The sequence below is a fragment of the Phyllopteryx taeniolatus genome, chromosome 13, assembly GCF_024500385.1.
Source record: "Phyllopteryx taeniolatus isolate TA_2022b chromosome 13, UOR_Ptae_1.2, whole genome shotgun sequence".
Lineage (NCBI taxonomy): Eukaryota > Metazoa > Chordata > Actinopteri > Syngnathiformes > Syngnathidae > Phyllopteryx > Phyllopteryx taeniolatus.
In genome coordinates this window covers 1,912,566-1,932,168 of record NC_084514.1, presented here as the reverse complement: position 1 = coordinate 1,932,168, position 19,603 = coordinate 1,912,566, and the positions used below count along the sequence as shown (strand labels likewise).

At 40.4% G+C, this 19,603-nt stretch overlaps 2 protein-coding genes across 7 annotated transcripts in view; one reads left to right on the top strand and one right to left on the bottom strand.

Moving 5' to 3' along the window:
• Nucleotides 1-11,644, top strand: part of myo6b (myosin VIb) — a 54,044-nt gene extending 42,400 nt beyond the window's left edge. For 2 of the 4 annotated variants that reach the window (XM_061795526.1, XM_061795527.1), the window contains exons 28-33: nt 1,078-1,238; nt 1,414-1,464; nt 4,646-4,749; nt 6,605-6,739; nt 8,130-8,348; nt 11,017-11,644. In XM_061795526.1, coding sequence (XP_061651510.1) covers nt 1,078-1,238; nt 1,414-1,464; nt 4,646-4,749; nt 6,605-6,739; nt 8,130-8,348; nt 11,017-11,216 — 870 coding nt within the window. In that variant the 3' untranslated portion in view covers nt 11,217-11,644. Of the gene's footprint in view, nt 1-1,077; nt 1,239-1,413; nt 1,465-4,645; nt 4,750-6,604; nt 6,740-8,129; nt 8,349-10,965 lie in introns of all 4 variants that reach the window. The other 2 variants (XM_061795530.1, XM_061795528.1) reach the window with 2 other exon arrangements.
• Nucleotides 11,645-12,711: 1,067 nt separating this feature from the next.
• Nucleotides 12,712-19,603, bottom strand: part of impg1b (interphotoreceptor matrix proteoglycan 1b) — a 32,240-nt gene continuing 25,348 nt past the window's right edge. For 2 of the 3 annotated variants that reach the window (XM_061795653.1, XM_061795654.1), the window contains 4 exons: nt 16,390-16,575; nt 16,121-16,304; nt 14,506-14,589; nt 12,712-13,308 (listed from right to left, as the gene is read on the bottom strand). In XM_061795653.1, the coding sequence (XP_061651637.1) occupies nt 13,225-13,308; nt 14,506-14,589; nt 16,121-16,304; nt 16,390-16,575 (538 nt within the window). In that variant the 3' untranslated portion in view covers nt 12,712-13,224. The remainder of the gene's footprint in view (nt 13,309-14,505; nt 14,590-16,120; nt 16,305-16,389; nt 16,576-19,603) is intronic. The other variant, XM_061795655.1, reaches the window with a different exon arrangement.

Sequence of the window (19,603 nt, the reverse complement as noted above, 5' to 3'; positions counted from 1 at the left end):
TTGGAAATTACAATATTTAAAATGAATATTTTATTATTTATTTATGAAGGCCTGTAGTTCAAAGGTCAGTATTGTAGGGCATGACAAAACCATAGTGTTTGTTGAGACAAGGTAGCGGGTGCAACAACGATGAAATGATTTACCCCAAATAATTAGAGCAGTTAGTTCTTTGGTCTTAAGCGCATTAAGGACCAAGTTGTTGTCCGCACACCACCGGCCCACCAACCTCTGGACCTCATCCCTGTATGCCGTCTCATTGTCACCAGAGATGAGACCCATGGTGGTGTCGTCTGCAAATGTAATGACCGGGTTGTCTTGGTGGGTGCTGAGTTGTGTGTACAGTAGAGCAGTGTTTTCCAACCTTTATTGAGCCAAGGCACCAATTTTACATAAAAAAAAAAAAAAAAATCCTCCGGTATACCACCAAACAAAAATACCAAAATAAATGATTATCTTTTCTCAATGTACTCATGAATTGACTTAGTCAATGTGAAATTGCTGCTGTTCCAGGTGGGAGATGGCAGTGTCGAGCGCTGTGAAAATGGGATCCTCTGACGATCTGTTAGTTCTGTATGCAAACTGATGTGCATTGACTATGGGTGGGAGACAGAACACGAGGTGACATCAGACGGGTTGGTCAAAACAATTAATTAATTGGTGTCAGAGCGACTAGTCTGGTCATTAGTCAGTGAGGCTAATGGTGTTTTTTTGTTTGTTTTTTTTTTGGTGTGGGGGGGGGCAACAGTAGCCAACTTCAGGCACGGTGGGGTGAGGGTCTGGGTCAGTGACGCATTAAATATCTTAGTGAAGACACTGGCCAGCTGGACTACACATTCTTTGAAGACATTCCCAGTCAATCCATCTGGAGAAAACTATTGTTGTGAAAGCACTCTCAAACTGCTGTTGATGTGTTTGTCTAGACACATGACCAATAAAGCTTTCTTAATAGTGGATTACCGTAATAGCTTTAATTAGGCGTGAGCACATACCAGAGTTTTGTTTTATAGATTCTGGCAAAGCAGAGACCATCCGTATTAAGCTCGCTTGCGGTTTGTGTGTTTGTGGATGATTTTACAGACGGAGCTTGAAATCCAGTTTGCTCTGGAGCGTGAGGAGCAGGTCCAGCGGACTGCCATGCTGGAGCAGGAGAGACGTGACAGGGAGCTTGCCATGAGGATTGCTCAGAGCGAGGCCGAGCTGATCACTGAAGATGGTCAGATGGACCCCAGTCTGCGCAGGTATTAAATGTAAAATAAAATTTAAAAAAAAAAGAAAAAAGGGGAAAATGCACATGGTTGCATTAGTTTTACAATGATGTGAATGACGAGCATCAAAGCCCAGATTGAACCTACTGTCTGGCTGATTTGCATGCAAGTGTAACTGCTTTTCTCCTATTACTCTGTCCTCTCATAGTGATGAGGCTTTTTCGGATCTTCCTATCTCTGCATCCTCAGCCAAAGCCATGTAAGAACTCAGCACAACTTTATAGTAGTGTAAAAATCATTCACTTATTCTCTTACTTTAGTTCCATTAGTTCCATAACCCCGATCATAGTTCCATGCATAGCTCTGATTTGCTTTGAGTACATCACCAAAGCAAAGCCCTTGTCACCAAACCCACAGTCACCTATCAAATGTAACAATAGAGTTTTTGATTAGCTAGAATCACTGGATGTGCTATTCCAATCAAACACACTGTTTACGCTCCGTGTTTGCTCAGTTTGCTCTTTTGCTCACACATTGATGTTTAGGCATCACGTCCTCTGAAGATGGATTTAAACTACTCAATATGGGTGCCGGTTGAGTTCTTTTATTTCACTTGATTTGCATCTTAATTTTGCGTGAATCGATGATGATTGCATTAAAAAATGAGACAGTGTTCTTTTTGCTGTTGCGACCCAGCAACTGGACAAATACATTCATTTTTCCACAGCATAGTACCTGCTCACTAAATGATGCTTTTCAATTGGCACACCTAGATATTGCAAGGTATCATTTATCGATGTCATACTGTATGAGTGACGTAAGTCACTACTGGTCACCCATCTACTGTCGAGCAAATTCACTAACGCTGCGTTGTACCTTTTGAGTTACGGAAGTGCGAGGACGCTGGCGTGTATGTTGCCGCTTGGCAACCTGTCAAAATACCAACTCAGTGATACATAGATATACTCTTTTTTTACATTATTATTAATACTGTAAATACAAGGACCTTTCTCTGCATCATCTTGAGGGTATTACCACCCTGCTTTGTCCCATGTTAACCCCACAAGAAGGCTCACCTTCTTGTCTGACTTCCACTTGAATCATCCATCATGCTGCTGTTCAGTGTCAAGCTAGCCAGTTATCAGCTCGTGGCCAACGCTAATTACTCCTTTGCTAACATGGTACCATTAAGATAATGTTTTAATTACACCTATGAGTTATTTTTAAGCGCTATTGGATCCCTTGAAAGGCACTATACACATGTAAGCAATTATTATTGTCCTTATTTTGTTGTTGTTAGTATTGTTATTATACAAAGCTAGGAATGACAAAATAGCTAACGTTCGCTGATCCTTAAGCTCTGGATGCTGCAATATGACACTCCACAGTCTCTACTTTTCCGTTGCGTTCCATTTTCTTGCTGCCCTCAGTCTCCTCGTGTATGAAATCATAAACAATCATAATTATAAAGGAGACTCTTGTTCACCTCGCAGAAGGAGTGTACCCACAAATATGCCGATGCACATGCGCTTGCATATATAGCACACAAAGCTCAACACACTTAGTTATACGTACATGCAGTACACGTATACCCACTTCTTGGCTTTGCTTGTGTAGTCTTACTGTGTATTATGAGTAGACAAAATAACCATTTGGACTCTCTCTGTTCCCTTATTGCACCAATCAACCATTTCCTATTAGCAATGGCCCATCCATTGTTTCCTGCCTGCACAATCTTCCTCATCATGCTTTTTCCAATGTCCCAGCTAGACTGATGATGATGGTTCTCACTCTGTTTCAACTTTTTAGTCATCATCCATTATAAATGGTAATCTGGATGATTAGATCAGCCATCCTCTTCTCTTAGACATTAGCAGCTGTAAATAGAGGACTTAATTCTTCAGTATTATTGAATTAGCAGCCTCGACACTGCAGGAAAGCTTGGGGATGTGAGTGCAGACCTGCTGTTAACTGTCTGAAGATCTGCGCCTCCCATTTGATTCATAAATAAAACTACAGAGCTAAAAGCCAGCAGATGCACATTGTCGTCGAGCAGGTTGTAAACACACTGAAACAGTCAGCAGCAAAGGTGGGGGGCAAAGTGCTGCGTAGCCCTCCTGGTGACATGCTTGATTGAATCCCGTGAGAAGCATTGCTTTTTTGTTGTTGTTTTTTTTTTTTGTGGACCGATTGTGACGAATCTATTGTTGAAGCAACCATTGACCAAAGAAGCCAATAAATGAATTGAGCACGCGTAAAATGTGTGTTAGCTAAAAACATGAGACATTAGCTCACACTTTGCGGGATGTCTTTATATCTTCATCGACTGCAGGCACAGGGTGGCTGCCCTCCTGCAGACTTCTGGTAACTGTCCAATGAATAAAAAGGCTGTCAGAGTGGGCCCAGTCCTTAAACATTTTGAGGCGGGAAAATCCTAAGTGACAGTTTAGACTAGATTGTTCCTTTTTTTGTTTGTTGTTTCAAGCCTGGAAATATGAATATTTGTTTCAAAGTCATTGTTGTGATCAAAACAACAATAACTCACTGCAGCGCTGTTGTAGCATTTGTGATTATAACCAAAGTGCGAATTTATTACACTGCTAATGTGTCCAGCATTAATTATTGATCCATCTCCTATACCACTTGTCCCTATTAGGGTGGGTGACGACATAGCTAGTCAAAGACCTGTTCACATTCACACTCACATTTTACACAATTTAGGGTCTTCAATGAATCTAATATACATGTTTTTGTGATGTGAGAAGAAGCCAGAGCATCTGGAGAAAACCCACACGAGCAGGAGGAAAACATTTAAACTCTAAGGTGGAAGGCTGGAGACGGAATTTGAATCACAAACCTCTCGATTGTGAGGCAGATGGGCTAACCACATTCTACCGTGCTGCCCGTCCCGTTAATTACATACCATGGCTGCCCATCCCGTTAATTACATAAGTCAAATTTTAAACCTACATATACACTAACAAAAGGATATTATATTGAATACATTAACAATATGTTTGTACTCACACATGTTCATCACTAACTATTGGCCTGGCATAAATTCGTACGGTTTTCAGACAAAAACACCTTGTAAAGCGGGAGAGGAATATCGTCATAGAAAGCAAGTGATCCTGTTTCACTCTCCATCTCTCTCATGTGTTTTTGTCTAAAAACGGTACTACCACTTATGTTGCCTGACTAAATCCTTAATTATACTTTAATGTGCTTCGACTAAAATCATTGCGGTGCTGATGTTTATGCTGGTCGTTAAGAATACAACTCTTGCTCATGAAAGGTGAAATATGTCCTATTGTAACAGCCTCACAGCATGACCTCGTATTTCCTCCGCATTGGGAGACAGTGTACCTTTTGTGCACTGTCATTGTCTCCATCTGTATGCGTCGCACGCGCACCCATCATCACCTGGTCTTCACCTACAGGGGCCCTCAGGTGCAGGCAACCAAAGCCGCCGCTGGCGTGAAAAAGTACGACCTCAGCAAGTGGAAGTATGCTGAGCTGCGAGATGTCATCAACACTTCCTGTGGTGAGGAAACCCAGCTCTCTTGTTTGTGTGTATCATTTGCAGCACTTTTGAGGATTTCTCTCAGTTGTTTCTTACAAGTATCTAGTGTGGTTGCCAAAAAAGCTGAGCCTGCAGCTGCACGGAGCGTGCGGACAGTAAAGATTTTGCGCCCAATAAATAGGGACTGATCGCTCGGTGCTCCTACAGCTGCTCATTAGGCTGGCTTTTTTTTTTTTTTTTTAAAGTGGCACAGAAAGTAAGGTATCGCCATTATGGAGGATGATGGACCTCTGCCCTTCCGGCTCATTCTGAGCCAACTTCTACTCTGTCAGCATGAAGAGCAGATGACTTTCCACTGGCTGCCCAGCTTATGTCTTTATGGCGGAAACTGTTAAATCAAGCAACTCGGATACTTCCTGTGGGATCCCAAGGACATCTGGATAATCTGTGAAAGCTATTTCATGTTATGCTGCTGCTTACATAAATCAGTTCTTGAAGGCCAATTAATTTGAGCCTAATATTTTCTCATCCAACTGCTCAAGAGTTGATTACCTCCACCAAGGAGGATCTTTGTGTTCAACTTACAATTTTGGGTATATCAACCCGCTTTTTTTTTTTTTTTATTCCAAGAATGTTCCTGATAAATGATGATGTAATTAATGTTTATTAAAGTTCCATACAAATTGCTCATTTTTCAGCAATTTTAACTTTTTCAGACATTCATATCGCTGTCCAGTATAATCACATCAATTTGTGTTTTGCTCATGAAGAATTTCATTATTGTATCCCACCAGAGCCACCCTTGGATTCATAGTCATCCCTTTGCATCAACACAAAGTTTTTGTGTGTCAAAAACGTGTCAGTTTTATCTGCATCCCGTTTAAATGTAGTGCGTTTGTAACAGTATCAGATCTCAAACAAAGTTATACATTTTTTTCCCTCATGGATTCAGTGACATTCAAAAAATTACCTTTCATTTGCGCTTGGATTGGATTGACCCATTGAACAACCTTTACGGTACATAATATACAGTACGATGGAAAACTCCATTTGATGAGACGCTCCATTACATTTGCTGCTTAAGCAATTCTTTAATGACCAAATGGAACTAAAATGTCACTCAGTGGAGTGCAGACCTGTTCATTAACAACTCTTGTGTTTATGTTCATTTGTCCATCTGTTTGTTAGTTAGCCAGCTGTGTTCCAGTTTATGGTGGATGAATAACTTGATTCAGGAGGCAACTGTTCCATTGATGCCAAATAAACTGCCCGATGATAGCTGGGATATGCTCCAGCACTCCCGCGACCCTTGTGAGGATAAGCGGCTCAGAAAATGGATGGATGGATAAACACATACCTTCCTGTAGCTGCACCTTTATCCAGATGTTCACCAAAATTTTATGCTTTCTTCCTTAGCGCTGCCTATAAAACTTGCATAATTCTGCAAGCAGTCTTTTTATTTGTTAACTAAGTTCAAAGTGACTGTTGTGAAAAGGGTCATCACCACAACAAAACTAGAGGTGGCCTAAAACGTATATAAATAAGTTAAGAAATATATATATATATATACATATAATATCAGGGGTCACCAAGGCCCACAATTCACCTGTAGGCCTGTTCTATAAATAACTCATCAGTGAAATTAAACTCCCAATATCATAAAAATGATTTCAATCATTGTTTATTATTGTGAGAAATTATTAACATGGTCAGTGTCTTCACATAGAAGAATATCATTAGTTATGAATAACATAGTTAAAAGGAATTTGAGCTCATTTGTATCACCCTGGTAGCATTTCGCATTAATCCGTACCCAAGAAAGATGTTGGTAACCCCTGATCTATTGTATGTATAACGCTATGTTTTGTTTGGACAGACATTGACCTGTTGGCGGCCTGTAGAGAAGAGTTCCACCGGCGCCTGAAGGTCTATCATGCATGGAAGTCCAAGAATCGGAAACGCAATGATGACGGAAGCGATCAGAGGGCTCCAAAGTCTGTCACTGACTATGGTCGGTTCTGAAAATGTTTCTGTCCATCTTTATTCCAATACATTTGGATACTTCATGAGCAGGGTTTTGTTTATTTTCTCCGCCTCTCTCCCGTCCCTCGCATTCATTGGCAGGGATTAATGACCTGCCTGTAAATAAGATGTCTGTGCTTTGGAAATTCAATTAGTCTCCAAAATACAGCGGCCAGAAAATGCAGCCGCCTCCTACATGATGAATTTTTTTTTTTTTTTTTCATTTCCCGTACCGCTCTATCCTCACAAGGGTCGCGGGCTTGCTGGAGCCTATCCCAGCTATCTTCGGGCGAGAGGCAGGGTACACCCTGAACTGGTCGCAAGCCAATCACAGGGCAATGCCTGAAAAATATTTATTGTAATTAACAAGTAACTACCGGTCATGCTTTGTCAGGTTCAGCAGACGCTAATGTGACAGTTCACTGCTTTGCTCTGTGCCACAAGCGCAAGTTGTTTTGCTGCATGGAAGCATACTGCTGATCTGCATTTTGGCATTTTACACAACAAAAATGGATTGTTGATGCTGATAATGAATGGGGATATGTTCAACTTTTCCATGCTCCTTTTCTCACGTTCACTATTTTATGATGATTCTCAACTCTCTGGAGACTGTTTTCAGAAGAATTTAGTTAATATTTACAATTTGCATAAAAAGTCATTTGTAATCCATCCCTTTGAGATCAATTGTATTTGGAATCATCCATCCAATCTAAATGATCAGAATCATAAAACCTTGTTAACAGTACAGGTACTGTAATGTTTTTCAGTAACATTTTAACATTTTCATTGTCAAACAAGTGTAATCAGATGTTAGCCAGGCTAATAGTAATGTGTTAGAAAGGACAAAACGCCATTAAAATGCTCTTCGATTTAATGATTAATTATGGGGGGCTTATAAGCATCACACATAAAAAAAAATGTTTTAACAGTATCTGTCACACAAGTATAAAAAGAAATTAACCACTAGCGTAATGTCAAATGAAACACATTTAAAACACTACCTTTTGATGGAAGTCATATGGCAGCTGGCCTATTGTCTTATGTCCATCTTCATTCGGTCCCTCTCACAAACAGATGGACTCAAATTCACAACACTAGTCCGCACAGATCCAAATTTCTTTTTTCTTTTTTTATTTATTTATTTTTTTTAATTTGTTTTACAAAAGTCCAACACAAAAAAAAAAAAAGAATCGGAAACCTAGCAAAAAAAATCCAGCATTGAACATGGCTCAACAGAAGCAATACTTCTGCTCAGGCATTCACACAATGTTATCATCTCCAACTTTCATGACACTTAGACATTTGCTTGTGAGATGATGCGACGGGATAATTTTCCACTAAATTCACTGACACGTTGCGCTCTGTGTTCTCCCCTACAGCACAACAGAACCCAACCCCCGCCATGATGCCCCAGCACCAAGAAGTGGCCATGAACCGACAGCAGCGCTACTTCCGCATTCCTTTCATCCGGCCGGCCGACCAGTACAAGGACCCGCACAATAAGAAGAAGGGCTGGTGGTATGCCCACTTTGACGGGCCGTGGATCGCCCGGCAGATGGAGCTGCACCCGGACAAACGGCCCATTGTGTTGGTGGCGGGTGAGTCACGAGTACATTTACACTACAAGAATGTAATAAAGACAGGAATTTGGGTGTTTAAAATGTTATATGTGAAGATGAAAACATTGTCCAAAAAAAAATATATATATATATATATATATATGCAAAAACAACTGACAACAATATAATATGCATACCAGGCCAGTAGTTGACGGGCATGGGTGTGAACTACTTGTTTAACAGCAGTTCTTAATCCAAAAGCGAATACTCGTGTATGTAACTTAAAAATGTCCATCTGTTTTCTATACCTTGTGTAAATAATAGGGCTGGCAAAGGTAAAGCCTTCACACACCAAAAAATATTGCATGAATCATGTATTAATCACACAATTTATTTTGACCACAAACACTCGTTTACCTTAACCGGGGATGGATATCTGAAATGTGGTGCGGGTTGCTGGGTTGCTGTAAGGTCAGTGACCAGGTGGCCGTGCTTACGCCAGTGCAAAGATAAGCGAGGAGACTGAGACTGGTGTGCTCAACGGCAAATTTTGCTTGAAAAGTCACCCCGATAGGACTTCCCAAAAAACAAAGGTAATTTGCATATAGTGCAGCGCTGAACTCTCTTTTCATCGAAGCACAACAAGTTTAAAATACTATCTCGAAGCAAAATGTGGTACTACTGTATTTGTGGTATATTTGGCGCCTGTGATTAATTGCAGTGAATCAAAATTCAAAAGTGTGATTGATCATAATTGATCTTATGCCTTCACATCCCTCCATGATATAGCCACGAAAATATATCCGCTTAAAGCCTTTGGTGGCTGCTTTATATCCCACTGTGTCATCGCAGGGCTTTCAACAGTAAATCAAAAAATGCACATGAGCTTTCACACACAAAACGTTTCTGGGTTTTAAACGTAAGCGGAACCCAGCCACCACCATCACAAATACAGTATCTACTGTGGGGGGTGGTCAAGCATATGGCCCGTGGGCCAAAACAGGCCCACTTGTGGTACAAGTGTTCATTTGGAAGTGACAAAATACATAATATTGTTGAACTAAGGACAATGGTAATAATTCCTTTGAGTTTTGTGCCTTAAAATACAATCACTGTGATCAGTTATTATGAACACATGCAGATGACAAACTGAAGCAAAAATTTCTCAAGAAATCTGAGGTTGTTTTGTAAATATTTTTTTTTTTTTAGAGACATTAAATCTAAAGATGTTCCTAATTTTTTATTATTTCTTATTATATGTATGGTAAGATTTTAGTGGTCCGGCCCCTTTGACATCAAATTAGGTTGTGTGTTGCCCCTGTACTACAATAGTTTGCCATCCCTTCCATACATTATCTAGATATTGTCTGTTCATTGTGTGTTTCATATCGCTGGCGTCAGGCAGAATCCTCCCATCTCCAAAAGCATCACTTCTCAGGAAACCCAAAAAAGAGCACGTTTAAGCCATTAACCTTGCATCATTAAAGAGAGCAAGCCATTTTCAACACTAGACTCTCTTCTTTCACCAGAAAAAGTTTGGTTCTAGTTTCTTCTGTTCTTTAGTAATCATGGGTTGATTCACCCAAAACACCTATTTCTGACCAAAAAGCCTTTTTTGTGAAAAGAAACGTCAAACAGAAAAGTGACTTTAATGCTATTTTTTTGGTGCTTTTGTGACACCTTCAAATTTCAAACAACAAAAATAAGACTGAGAAAGGGATTTTAATGGCAAAATAATTGATGTATCAGTTCGCGTGAGTGCTGGAGCCTATCCCAGCTATCTTCGGGCAGGAGGCGGGGTACATCCTGAACTGGTTGCCAGCCAATCGCAGGGCACATATACACTCAGAAAATGGATGGATGGATATCCAATTAAGAAACGCACTGTGACTGACGCTGACTCACATGGCTTAATTTGAACATCCGTGGCTTTTTTTACATACCGTTCGTCATTCACTCCATACAGTGTCATCAACTGTCGATTGCATAACACACTTTCTACTACCTACCACGACACATACTCGCTCTGATGGAGTGAGAGGTGCCTAAACTTGCCCGACTTCCAACGTTTTGGCGTTTCTCTCCCTCGAAATCGGCATGACAAGCCGAGATTCCCCCCCCCGATCTTTATCTTCTCGTCAGAAGGCATGCTGATCTCAATTCCAAAGCGATGCAACGCTGTTAGTCATTTCAGTGGTTTTCAAACCTGAATTTCACAAAAAAGCTGGGCGACACCATCTTCCATGCCTGTTGAAAAACATACTTGACAAATATACATTGGTAGCAGTAAACGGTTGGATTCCAGTTGACCAATTAAAACATCCACATCAATAAATGAGTTAAGGACCAGGTGTAAATCATCACTTGTCAATGAAACATATTTTTCTGCAGCTAAAAGCCTTGACTCAACACATTTAAAATCAGTGTAACAAAACATTTGGCAGAAAGATCAAAATTGAGATTATGGACAGAGAAGCAAAGTGATGAGGGAATGACGACATTGCATTGCCTCAAAATGTCCAAAAGCCCTGTAGCTTGGGATTGCTGTATTTATAATATGCTGTATGAAAGTCCAGCTATGCAGTCCTCAATTCCTTTTTCTTTCTTTCTTTCTTTCTTTCTTTCACATTTCGTCGTCTTGTATCTTCACACTCAGTTTCTCGAGGGAATTAGAATTTTCTCCATTTGGAATTGTCTCCGTCCTCAGGGAAAGATGATATGGAGATGTGCGAGCTGAGTCTTGAAGAGACCGGTCTGACCAGAAAGAGGGGTGCCGAGATCCTGCCCAGGCAGTTCGAGGAAATCTGGGAGCGCTGCGACGGAATCCATTACCTGAAGAAAGCCATTGAAAACAAGCAGGCGCGGCCCACGTACGCCACCGCCATGCTGCAGAATCTCCTCAAGTGAACTCGTGCAAAGCAACACGTGTCAGAAGGCAAGCGGGATGTGACAGATGATGCCGTCTTACCAGTTTCCTTTCATGCTGTGTTGTTTGTAGATGTTGTGCTCACCACCTTTGAAGAGGCCTTAAAATTGCACCTCCCCAAAAAGTTCAACCTGAGACCTTAACGAGCGGGACATGAATTGTTGTTTTAATGATGTGTGTAAGGGTCTTATGTTGTTTCTTGAAGCTTAAAACATCGTTTTACGTACATCTTTTAATCCTTTTTTGTATTGATGCCCACTTGATATGTAGGAGGACCTTTTTGCTTTTCACGTTTGCAGTGTGTTTGTTTGTTTGCTTGTTCAAAACGCTCACACATCATCTCTCATCTTTGTGTTTTGTTTGTATTTTCAAAGCAACACTGTAGAGAATAAAATATATTACCCTTCTATTCTTCATTGTACATTTTATTCTTCATGCTGTAGCGCCTGAGCTCACTAAAGTCAAAATATGAAGAATCGTGAGTAGGGCAGCATTTACTCGCAAGTAACTCCTAACTGGACTTGACGTCCTAATCGGAATTGCGGCAAACGAGTTTAACGTACAGATTATTTAAAACGAAGGCAATTAAAGCAGATTAAAGGTTCACTGCAGGCGTTCGTTCTTGAAGTTGCGCCTTTAGTGTGCTTGAACAAGCTAAACACAGTCAATTATTTCATCAAAGCAATAATTTGTCTCAATTAACGTATTTCCAAATGCAAATGCAAAGGGGAATTGCAAATAACTTACTTTTCTGGCTGGTGTTTTTTTCCCCTGATTTGAAAAAAGTAGGCCATTATATGAGGTAAGATATTTACTTGTTTGAGGGGACAACATGCTCAACGGGCATTTGGGGAGAGGAAAAAAAAATTCTCATGTGAAAAAAAGAGGTGTCATCTATTTGAAGTGGTCTTGATTTTTTTCTGTGGAGAACACAAAAAATGGGGTTCTATTTGACTTGAGGCTTTTATTTGCTTCAGTGGACAACACACCCTGATATTTTTGTATGGCATCCATTAGCAGAAATATTATTTTCCTGCAAGGGGGGAAAAAAATCCTGTTGGGGGGGAAAAAGAAAAATATTTGAGGTGAGGCATTTATTTGTTTTGATGGAAGAAACAGCCAGGGATTATTTGAAGCAATGGCATCTCTTAACGGTTATATTTTTCCCAGGGAAAAAAAGAGCTTGTGATAATTTGAGGCATGGCGTCTGTTAGCGGAAATATTTTTTTATGATTGGGAAAGGTGGTGTTTAGTTTTTTCAATGGATGACACACCTTTCAAGTATGAATTTGCGGCCTGGCATCTGTTAGCAGGAATATTTTTACCTGACAGGAAAAAAAAGAGCCATTTATTTCTTTCTGTGGACAAAGCACCCAACGATTAATTGAGGCATGACATTTATTATTGGAGATGCGATATATGTATTGCTAACCTTCCAGCTGCCATTAAAAAAAAAAAAAAAAAAAGCCAATACTCTTATTGCAAAAACATTTCATTCTTTATTTTAAGATTAAAATGTGTACAAAAAGCCTAAATCCTCAAAGATGAATGATCAGACTCAGAGAAGCTTTAAAGATCTTTTACAACTCCTAAACCATTTTTTGAAGATTTTATCAGCTAATACATTTATTCACTTATTTTTGGGATGCGACAATGGCGTATAAAATGAATGTCTAAAGGGAGATACCACCAAGTGTGCCACTTTGTAAATAATAAATACCTCATTGTGAGGAAAGAACTGCCGTACAGGAAATTTTCCTACCATTCATTATGTGTAATAAATATTCGATTCCTCATGAAAACAACATCACTCCGCACACATTGGAATATCCATAGCGCTCTGTCTAGCACGACACATTCGTCACTATGAACAATTCATGACCTAACACTCTACGAGGGCTTCGGGGAGTAGGGGGCGTGGCAAGATACAGTTAAGCATAGATCCTTCGCTCGGTTTGTTGCTGTGGCAACTGCGGCCCCAGGACGCCATCACACCACGGTGGCCTCATCGCCTTCGCTGTCTGATGTCCACAGAAGAAAACATGCTCTGTATTCATCTGGCAGTCGCCACGTCTGAGAGAAGAAAGGAGAGATACAATAGATAAAAAGAAGGCCACACACTTTGGTTGCACAATCATTGAGAATCGTTTCCACATTCAACGCAACTCTGCACAATGCACACTCTCTGATTAACCCCAGACAAAGTTCCGCTGTTGTTGTGGGATTTTCCTTCCATTTCCAAAAGCCATAAGGTCCACAGAGACCTTCCAAAGCAACATGTTTAAAAGGTATCAGTCAGGACAAGGCACAAAGGAATTTCCAAGGTATTAGATATAGTGTACAATGGAACACATTGATGTTATTGAAAATTGGACTTCCCCAGAAAATCGATGAAAGGAGAAACGAAAACTCTTCAGGGAGGCTACGAGGGGGCCTACAGCAGCATTGAAGTAGCTGCTGGAATTTCTGGCAGGGATTGGTTGTCTCCTTCATGTGACAACAATCTCTTCCATTTGTCATATGTCTGAGCTTTTTGGTCATTTTTGTCACATTTTGTGACACAATTGGTCAGAGAGGCTGCGAGCAGGCCTCCAGCAACATTAAACAAGCTGCAAGAATTGGTGAATTGGCTGTGTCCAACATGTTGAGTGACAACAGATCTCCTTTTTGTCATCTATCTGGGATTTTTTTTGTGGCGGAGTGGCTTTTTGTGGATTAGAGAAACCTGATCAGGAGGGCTATGAAGAGGCTGACAGCAACAAGGAGTTGCATGTCCTGGCTGTGTGCCATGTATGACAACAATTTACCATATTGTTTGAAGTCTGAATGAGAGCGTCGAGCGGTGCTATGGAGTAGGAAAACATCCAAGTCAGGCTAAAATTGCCCAAAACATACATGAATTTTTCCAGTGGTCCAGTTTTGGAGAGGCCGTGCCCAAGACCAGATGTACGTAAATCCAGTTGAAAATCTAAGGGGTGGTCCTAAAACAATGTCTTTGTTCTGAGCAGATTGCTAATGCACAAAACAATTGAGCAAAGCACTACTTGTTGGGAAGAATTGGGTTCGTCTCATGCACACATTTTGCTTTGCATGTTTTATAGAGCTATACAATATTTCATGCAAACGTGATAAAATATTTACATGCATACTTGGAGATAAAGTGCATATTTAACCTGAAGGGAGCAAAGCATTGTTTAATCATAAATCCATCTCATTCCCACTCATGCTCGACTATCCCCGGGTGTCATTTGACAGTGTGTTGTTTCTCACCTCATTGTGCGGGATGCATTGATGGAAGTCCACCAGCTCCGACACTAACTTTTCGGATCTTGTGGTGTAGAGTTGTCTGGGGATCTAAGGGAAAGACATACACACATGCACACAAAGTGAGCACCTGCTGTGTTTACAACACACTTCATTAATTTCTCATGCCAGCAGAGGTGCCTGGAGAGCACGTAAGCAGATGGAGAGGAAATAAAAAGTGACGAGCGCTACAGTACAACAAGCATTTTGACCTACAGCTATAAGTACACAGCAGATGTCATCTTTGGAGGGTTTTGCACCGCAGATTTGGATGTTTTGTGACATTGTAGGGAGCCTCATCTGTGTTTTGCATCCTCAGAGCAGGTCCTTACACACAAATACAGTGGAGCCTCTAAAGTCGGGATTGGTATTCTTCATGGAAAAATAGCGAGCCAGCTGTATAGCTAGAAAGGAGTCAGGTGTCCCCAGCCGGGATTTACGGCACTGAAACGGGCGCAAAGCCAACCGGGATTCTACCTTTGGCCATGGTACGACAAGGCATCCTGGTTAAAGTAAGCCATTTTAAACTAAAAAGAATAACATTTCTGGATGAAGTGGCAGCCAAAACGCACCAGCGTACTCTCTTTCTGGTTCCATAGATAGTTTTCAAATAATCTAATTGGATATTTCATTAGTTGGAAGATAACATCTCTTTCTTTCGGAATAGTACAAGGAGTAACAATTTCATTCTGATTTGGAAGTCATTCGTTACTGTCAACACAAATAACAAGAGGGTTAGTACGAGCCCTAATATTTACAGTAAGATAGACTGATATCATTGCTGGCATAATTGCTCGGATTCCTGTTCGTGTTCATTTGTCATTTGTTGCTTGTCAGAATTTATGGCCCTTTGGGGAAAAACAATGTCAAGTAGCGGTCACACCCAATTGGCTATTTGAATGGCGTGTCGGAACAGGATGAGAAAGTCAGCAGGAACAGGAAGTCAGAAACAAACAATTGCGAAAAAAAATTGTAATCGCTGTTCTGTTTTAAATATCAACTACAATGTCCTCTACTAAATCTGGTGAGGCACAGCCCTCAAACCCGCACCTGAGCATGTTTCCAAAATTAGCCGCTTTTAGTGATTAACCTTTGCTTTTTGATTTGGCTTTTTGTGGCTTTCTGATTTGGACTGCTGTCATCCTTCTTCATTTTCTGCTTGACATTTGAGCTCAGTTCAAAAACAACTGAGCATCAAAAGATTGTATCAATATATGGAAATGATTAATGCCTTTTAGTGGTGTTATTGCTTTTTGCTTTTTTATTTGGATTTTTGTGGCTTTTTTTTTTTCAAAACAATGGACTGTTGTCGTGCATGACTTCCTTTGAGACCTCAGGTTATTGTGCAAGACCTCAGCATTAGCTCTCCAGTGTGAACCTGGAATGGATTATTTTTGTTGCCTTTTTTTCCTATGGGAAAAACTATTTCAAAACCCAAACCAATTGGGAATTTGAGGTTCTGATGTAAAAAAAAAAAAAAAAAAACAATGCCTGAGAGTGTGTTAGAGCAGTGAGTCGGCTACTTGAGCGGTTAGTAGCGTGGCGGTTAGTTCAAGTGCTCGTGCCGCTCAGCACTGTGTACCTCAATACTGAGATGTATGTTTTCAACTGAGGCATACACTTCCTGCTCAGACTGGTGAGAGTGGGGTGAGGCCGAACTGGAGGGACACGGCAATGTGGACACTTGGCTTAAGATGCCATCGTCACTCTCATATACTGGGTTCACCCTCAAAGTATTTTCAAATGCATAGGGAGCAACGCCGTGCCTAGTGGGGGGGTGGGAAAACGTTTTTTTTATAAAAAGCCTCACATCACATAAATAACAGGAACACTGAAGCGTTTCTAACTTACACCAAAGTCACCGCCTTCCTCGTCGCTGTGCACTTCTTGTTAATGAACACCAGAATGCCGATGATGGCGCAAACGAGGCAGAGGCTCCCCACGAGGCAGGTTATAATTAGCGACGGGTCGAGTGGTACCGACACCAGCTCGCTGCAGCGCTCTCCATGGTAGTGCCAGTATTTTCCTACAGGGCATCTGGAACATGGAAATAATCTAGGTTAGGGAGAATAGGGCACATATACAACAAATCACTTTATTGGAAGAACAAATGTTGGGGGGGGGGGCCACAGTGGGTTAAAATCAAGGAAAACCTATATATGTGCATGTCATGGCTATATTTTCTTTAATTCCAATTTTTCTTCACAGTCAATATACAAAATAACACAAACGTCCGTAGCTCATTCTGAACTACACAGCTGACATACATTTTAAAGATGCAGAAACATAGATCAACAAATTGCCTCAGAATCGAGCAGAAACAGGAAGTCAGACAGACAGACCCTAAGGAAATTGATTTTTCAACTGAATCAGAAGTCTGTAAAATATGTATCGAAAGAAATAAAACGTGGTGGGCACTGACCCTGCCTCCTCCTCGATGAGTGTGTTTTCCCATTAATAACCTTCAGCAATTAACAAAACAATTACTGTTTTGCTTTTCCTTTGGCTTTTTTGGAAAACTTACACCAACGTGAACCACACAAATGTTTGACTTCCCCTGAGACAGCCACATATCCCCCTGAGATATAAAATTACATAACAGTGCTCTCCAATTAAAAGCATTGATCTCCAAATTTTTTTTTTTTTTTTACAATTAAAAAAAATGCTTTTTCTTAGAATGTTGAGAAATTTGCATTTCATTGGACATTCCGGAGCGGCACGGTGGACGACCGGTTAGAGCGTCAGCCTCACAGTTCTGAGGACCAGGGTTCAATCCCCGGCCCCACCTGTGTGGAGTTTGCATGTTCTCCCCGTGCCTGCGTGGGTTTTCTCCGGGCACTCCGGTTTCCTCCCACATCCCAAAAACATGCATTAATTGGGGACTCTAAATTGCCCGTAGGTGCGAATGGTTGTTTGTTTGTATGTGCCCTGCGATTGGCTGGCAACCAGTTCAGGGTGTACCCCGCCTCCTGCCCGATGATAGCTGGGAGAGGCTCCAGCACCGCCACGACCCAAGTGAAGAGAAGCGGCTCAGAAAATGGATGGACATTCCCAACATTCCCACCACATGCAAGTGAAATAATCTCTTTCATTAGCCCCACACTTATGACTAACTTCAAGTTAATGAAAATGCATGTAGATTAAACATGCATTTTCATGCTAAAATGGTAAAGAGCTCTTTTGGTTGAGGCAGCATACTGGAGTTGTGGTTAGCCTCACAGCCAATAGGTCCAAAGTCTGAATCTCAGTTCAGGCCATCTTTCGTCCAGTTGAGGGCTCTAAAAGTGTTTATTGACTAGCTGGGATAGGCTGCAGCTCATCCGAGGCCCAAATGAGGACATGCCCTATGGAAAATGGATGAATGGATGGTTTTGTTGATCTGATTGTGCATTCAGGGTAAGTCAGCCGACATCTGACATCCTGCCAAGTTTGGGGGCAATGTCATTACAATTAATGAATATATAGAGGCGGTGGACAAGTGTTTAGCGCAGCCGCTTTACTATTATGAGACCGGGGTGTCAGGTTTGGTGTCGACACATGACCAGTGTCAGCTTCCAACAGCCACTCCACGTTCACGTCTTTCATTTAATTCGGGTTGCTGCTTATATTGACGTGCTTCTCCAATGATTTTAGAGGAATGAAACTAGCTGTTGTCTTAAATGAAATATGACGTGAAGGTGGCTGGGGGATTATTCTTCATGTTTTGCCCTTTGTTATGTCCCTAAAGTGTTGGTATACTGATATGTTTGTTTAAAAGCTTAAAAACCGACACCGCTACAGTGTCAAAAGTGGTGCATTTTTTTTCTCTTCTATGCAGCATCTTATTTCATGCATAATGTACTGCACAACAGGCTAGCTAAAAACACATTTAAGACAAACTTCTGGAGTGCTTTCAACGAAAACTTGAAGAGTTGAGGGCATCACAAAAGTGCTGTTAATGAGCATCACAAGTGTAACTGTTTAAAAAAGCACAAATATTGTGATTCAATTGAATTCTGCCTTTATTTTTCATTTTGATTTCTGAAATTTCACCAGTATCACCGGTGTAGCTTGTTAAAAATAGGTATAGCCTACCTGTGAATTCTGCCTTTGTAATTAAGTATTTTGTCTGTTTTATTTTATTATTTGATTCAAGAAGTCAGCCTTTTTATTTACTTCATACAAAGTGTGCCTTTTATTTCATATTTGTCATGTTTGTTCATATATAAGCAACTGTTTTCATGTTTTCAACAGTGCATAAAAGTTTTTGTATTACTGGGCTATTTTTTTGTGAAATAAATTTGAGTTGGTAAAGAATGTCCAAAATTTAGGTTGCAACTTAATGAATAAGGTATATTTTGGGTCCTGAGGCAAAACCAGTTGGGAACCACTGAGTCGCTGAAAGTTTGAATATTAAACTTACATCTACAGTGGTTTATTTCCCCTGACATTGTTTCGGCTTGAAGTGGGGATTTGATAACATTGTACAATTGTAAGACTAGCTCCGCCACTGTACATACCCTGGCAGAATTTGTGAAATGTTTTTTTTTTTTTTCAAATATGACTGATGACTGAACAACAACCATCATTAATTTCTTTATGGTTATGTTTTGTTTAATGATAATCCTTTTCTGAAATGCTTGACCGTATAATGTGAAACCCATTAAAATCAAGTTAAATGTCTTTCGCCTGGCCCTTCATATTTTCTTTAAAGAATTGTACCTATCTTACAAATTCTGCCTGGGTAATCAAACATATGAGTAAAACTGTGTGTTTTCTAATTTACTAAATAAAAGTAGGGCTGTGAATTTCAAAATGATAGCAAGTAAATAAAAAAGAAAGTATTACGTGTTCAAATAAAGTGCTGAACTTCAGAATAATTCTTTGAAAAAAAATAAAACTAACAAAATACAGATAATACTTAATGTTTTGATCATATGGGCAGAAGTAAAATCATGCGTTGTAAAAATGCATTATACATAGGTAGAAGGGTTTTCCAGAATTTTTAGGTCAACTTTGGGGGAACGTATTATACATGGCTGCGCATTATACACGAGAAACACGTCTATTTCTCCTATTAATGTAA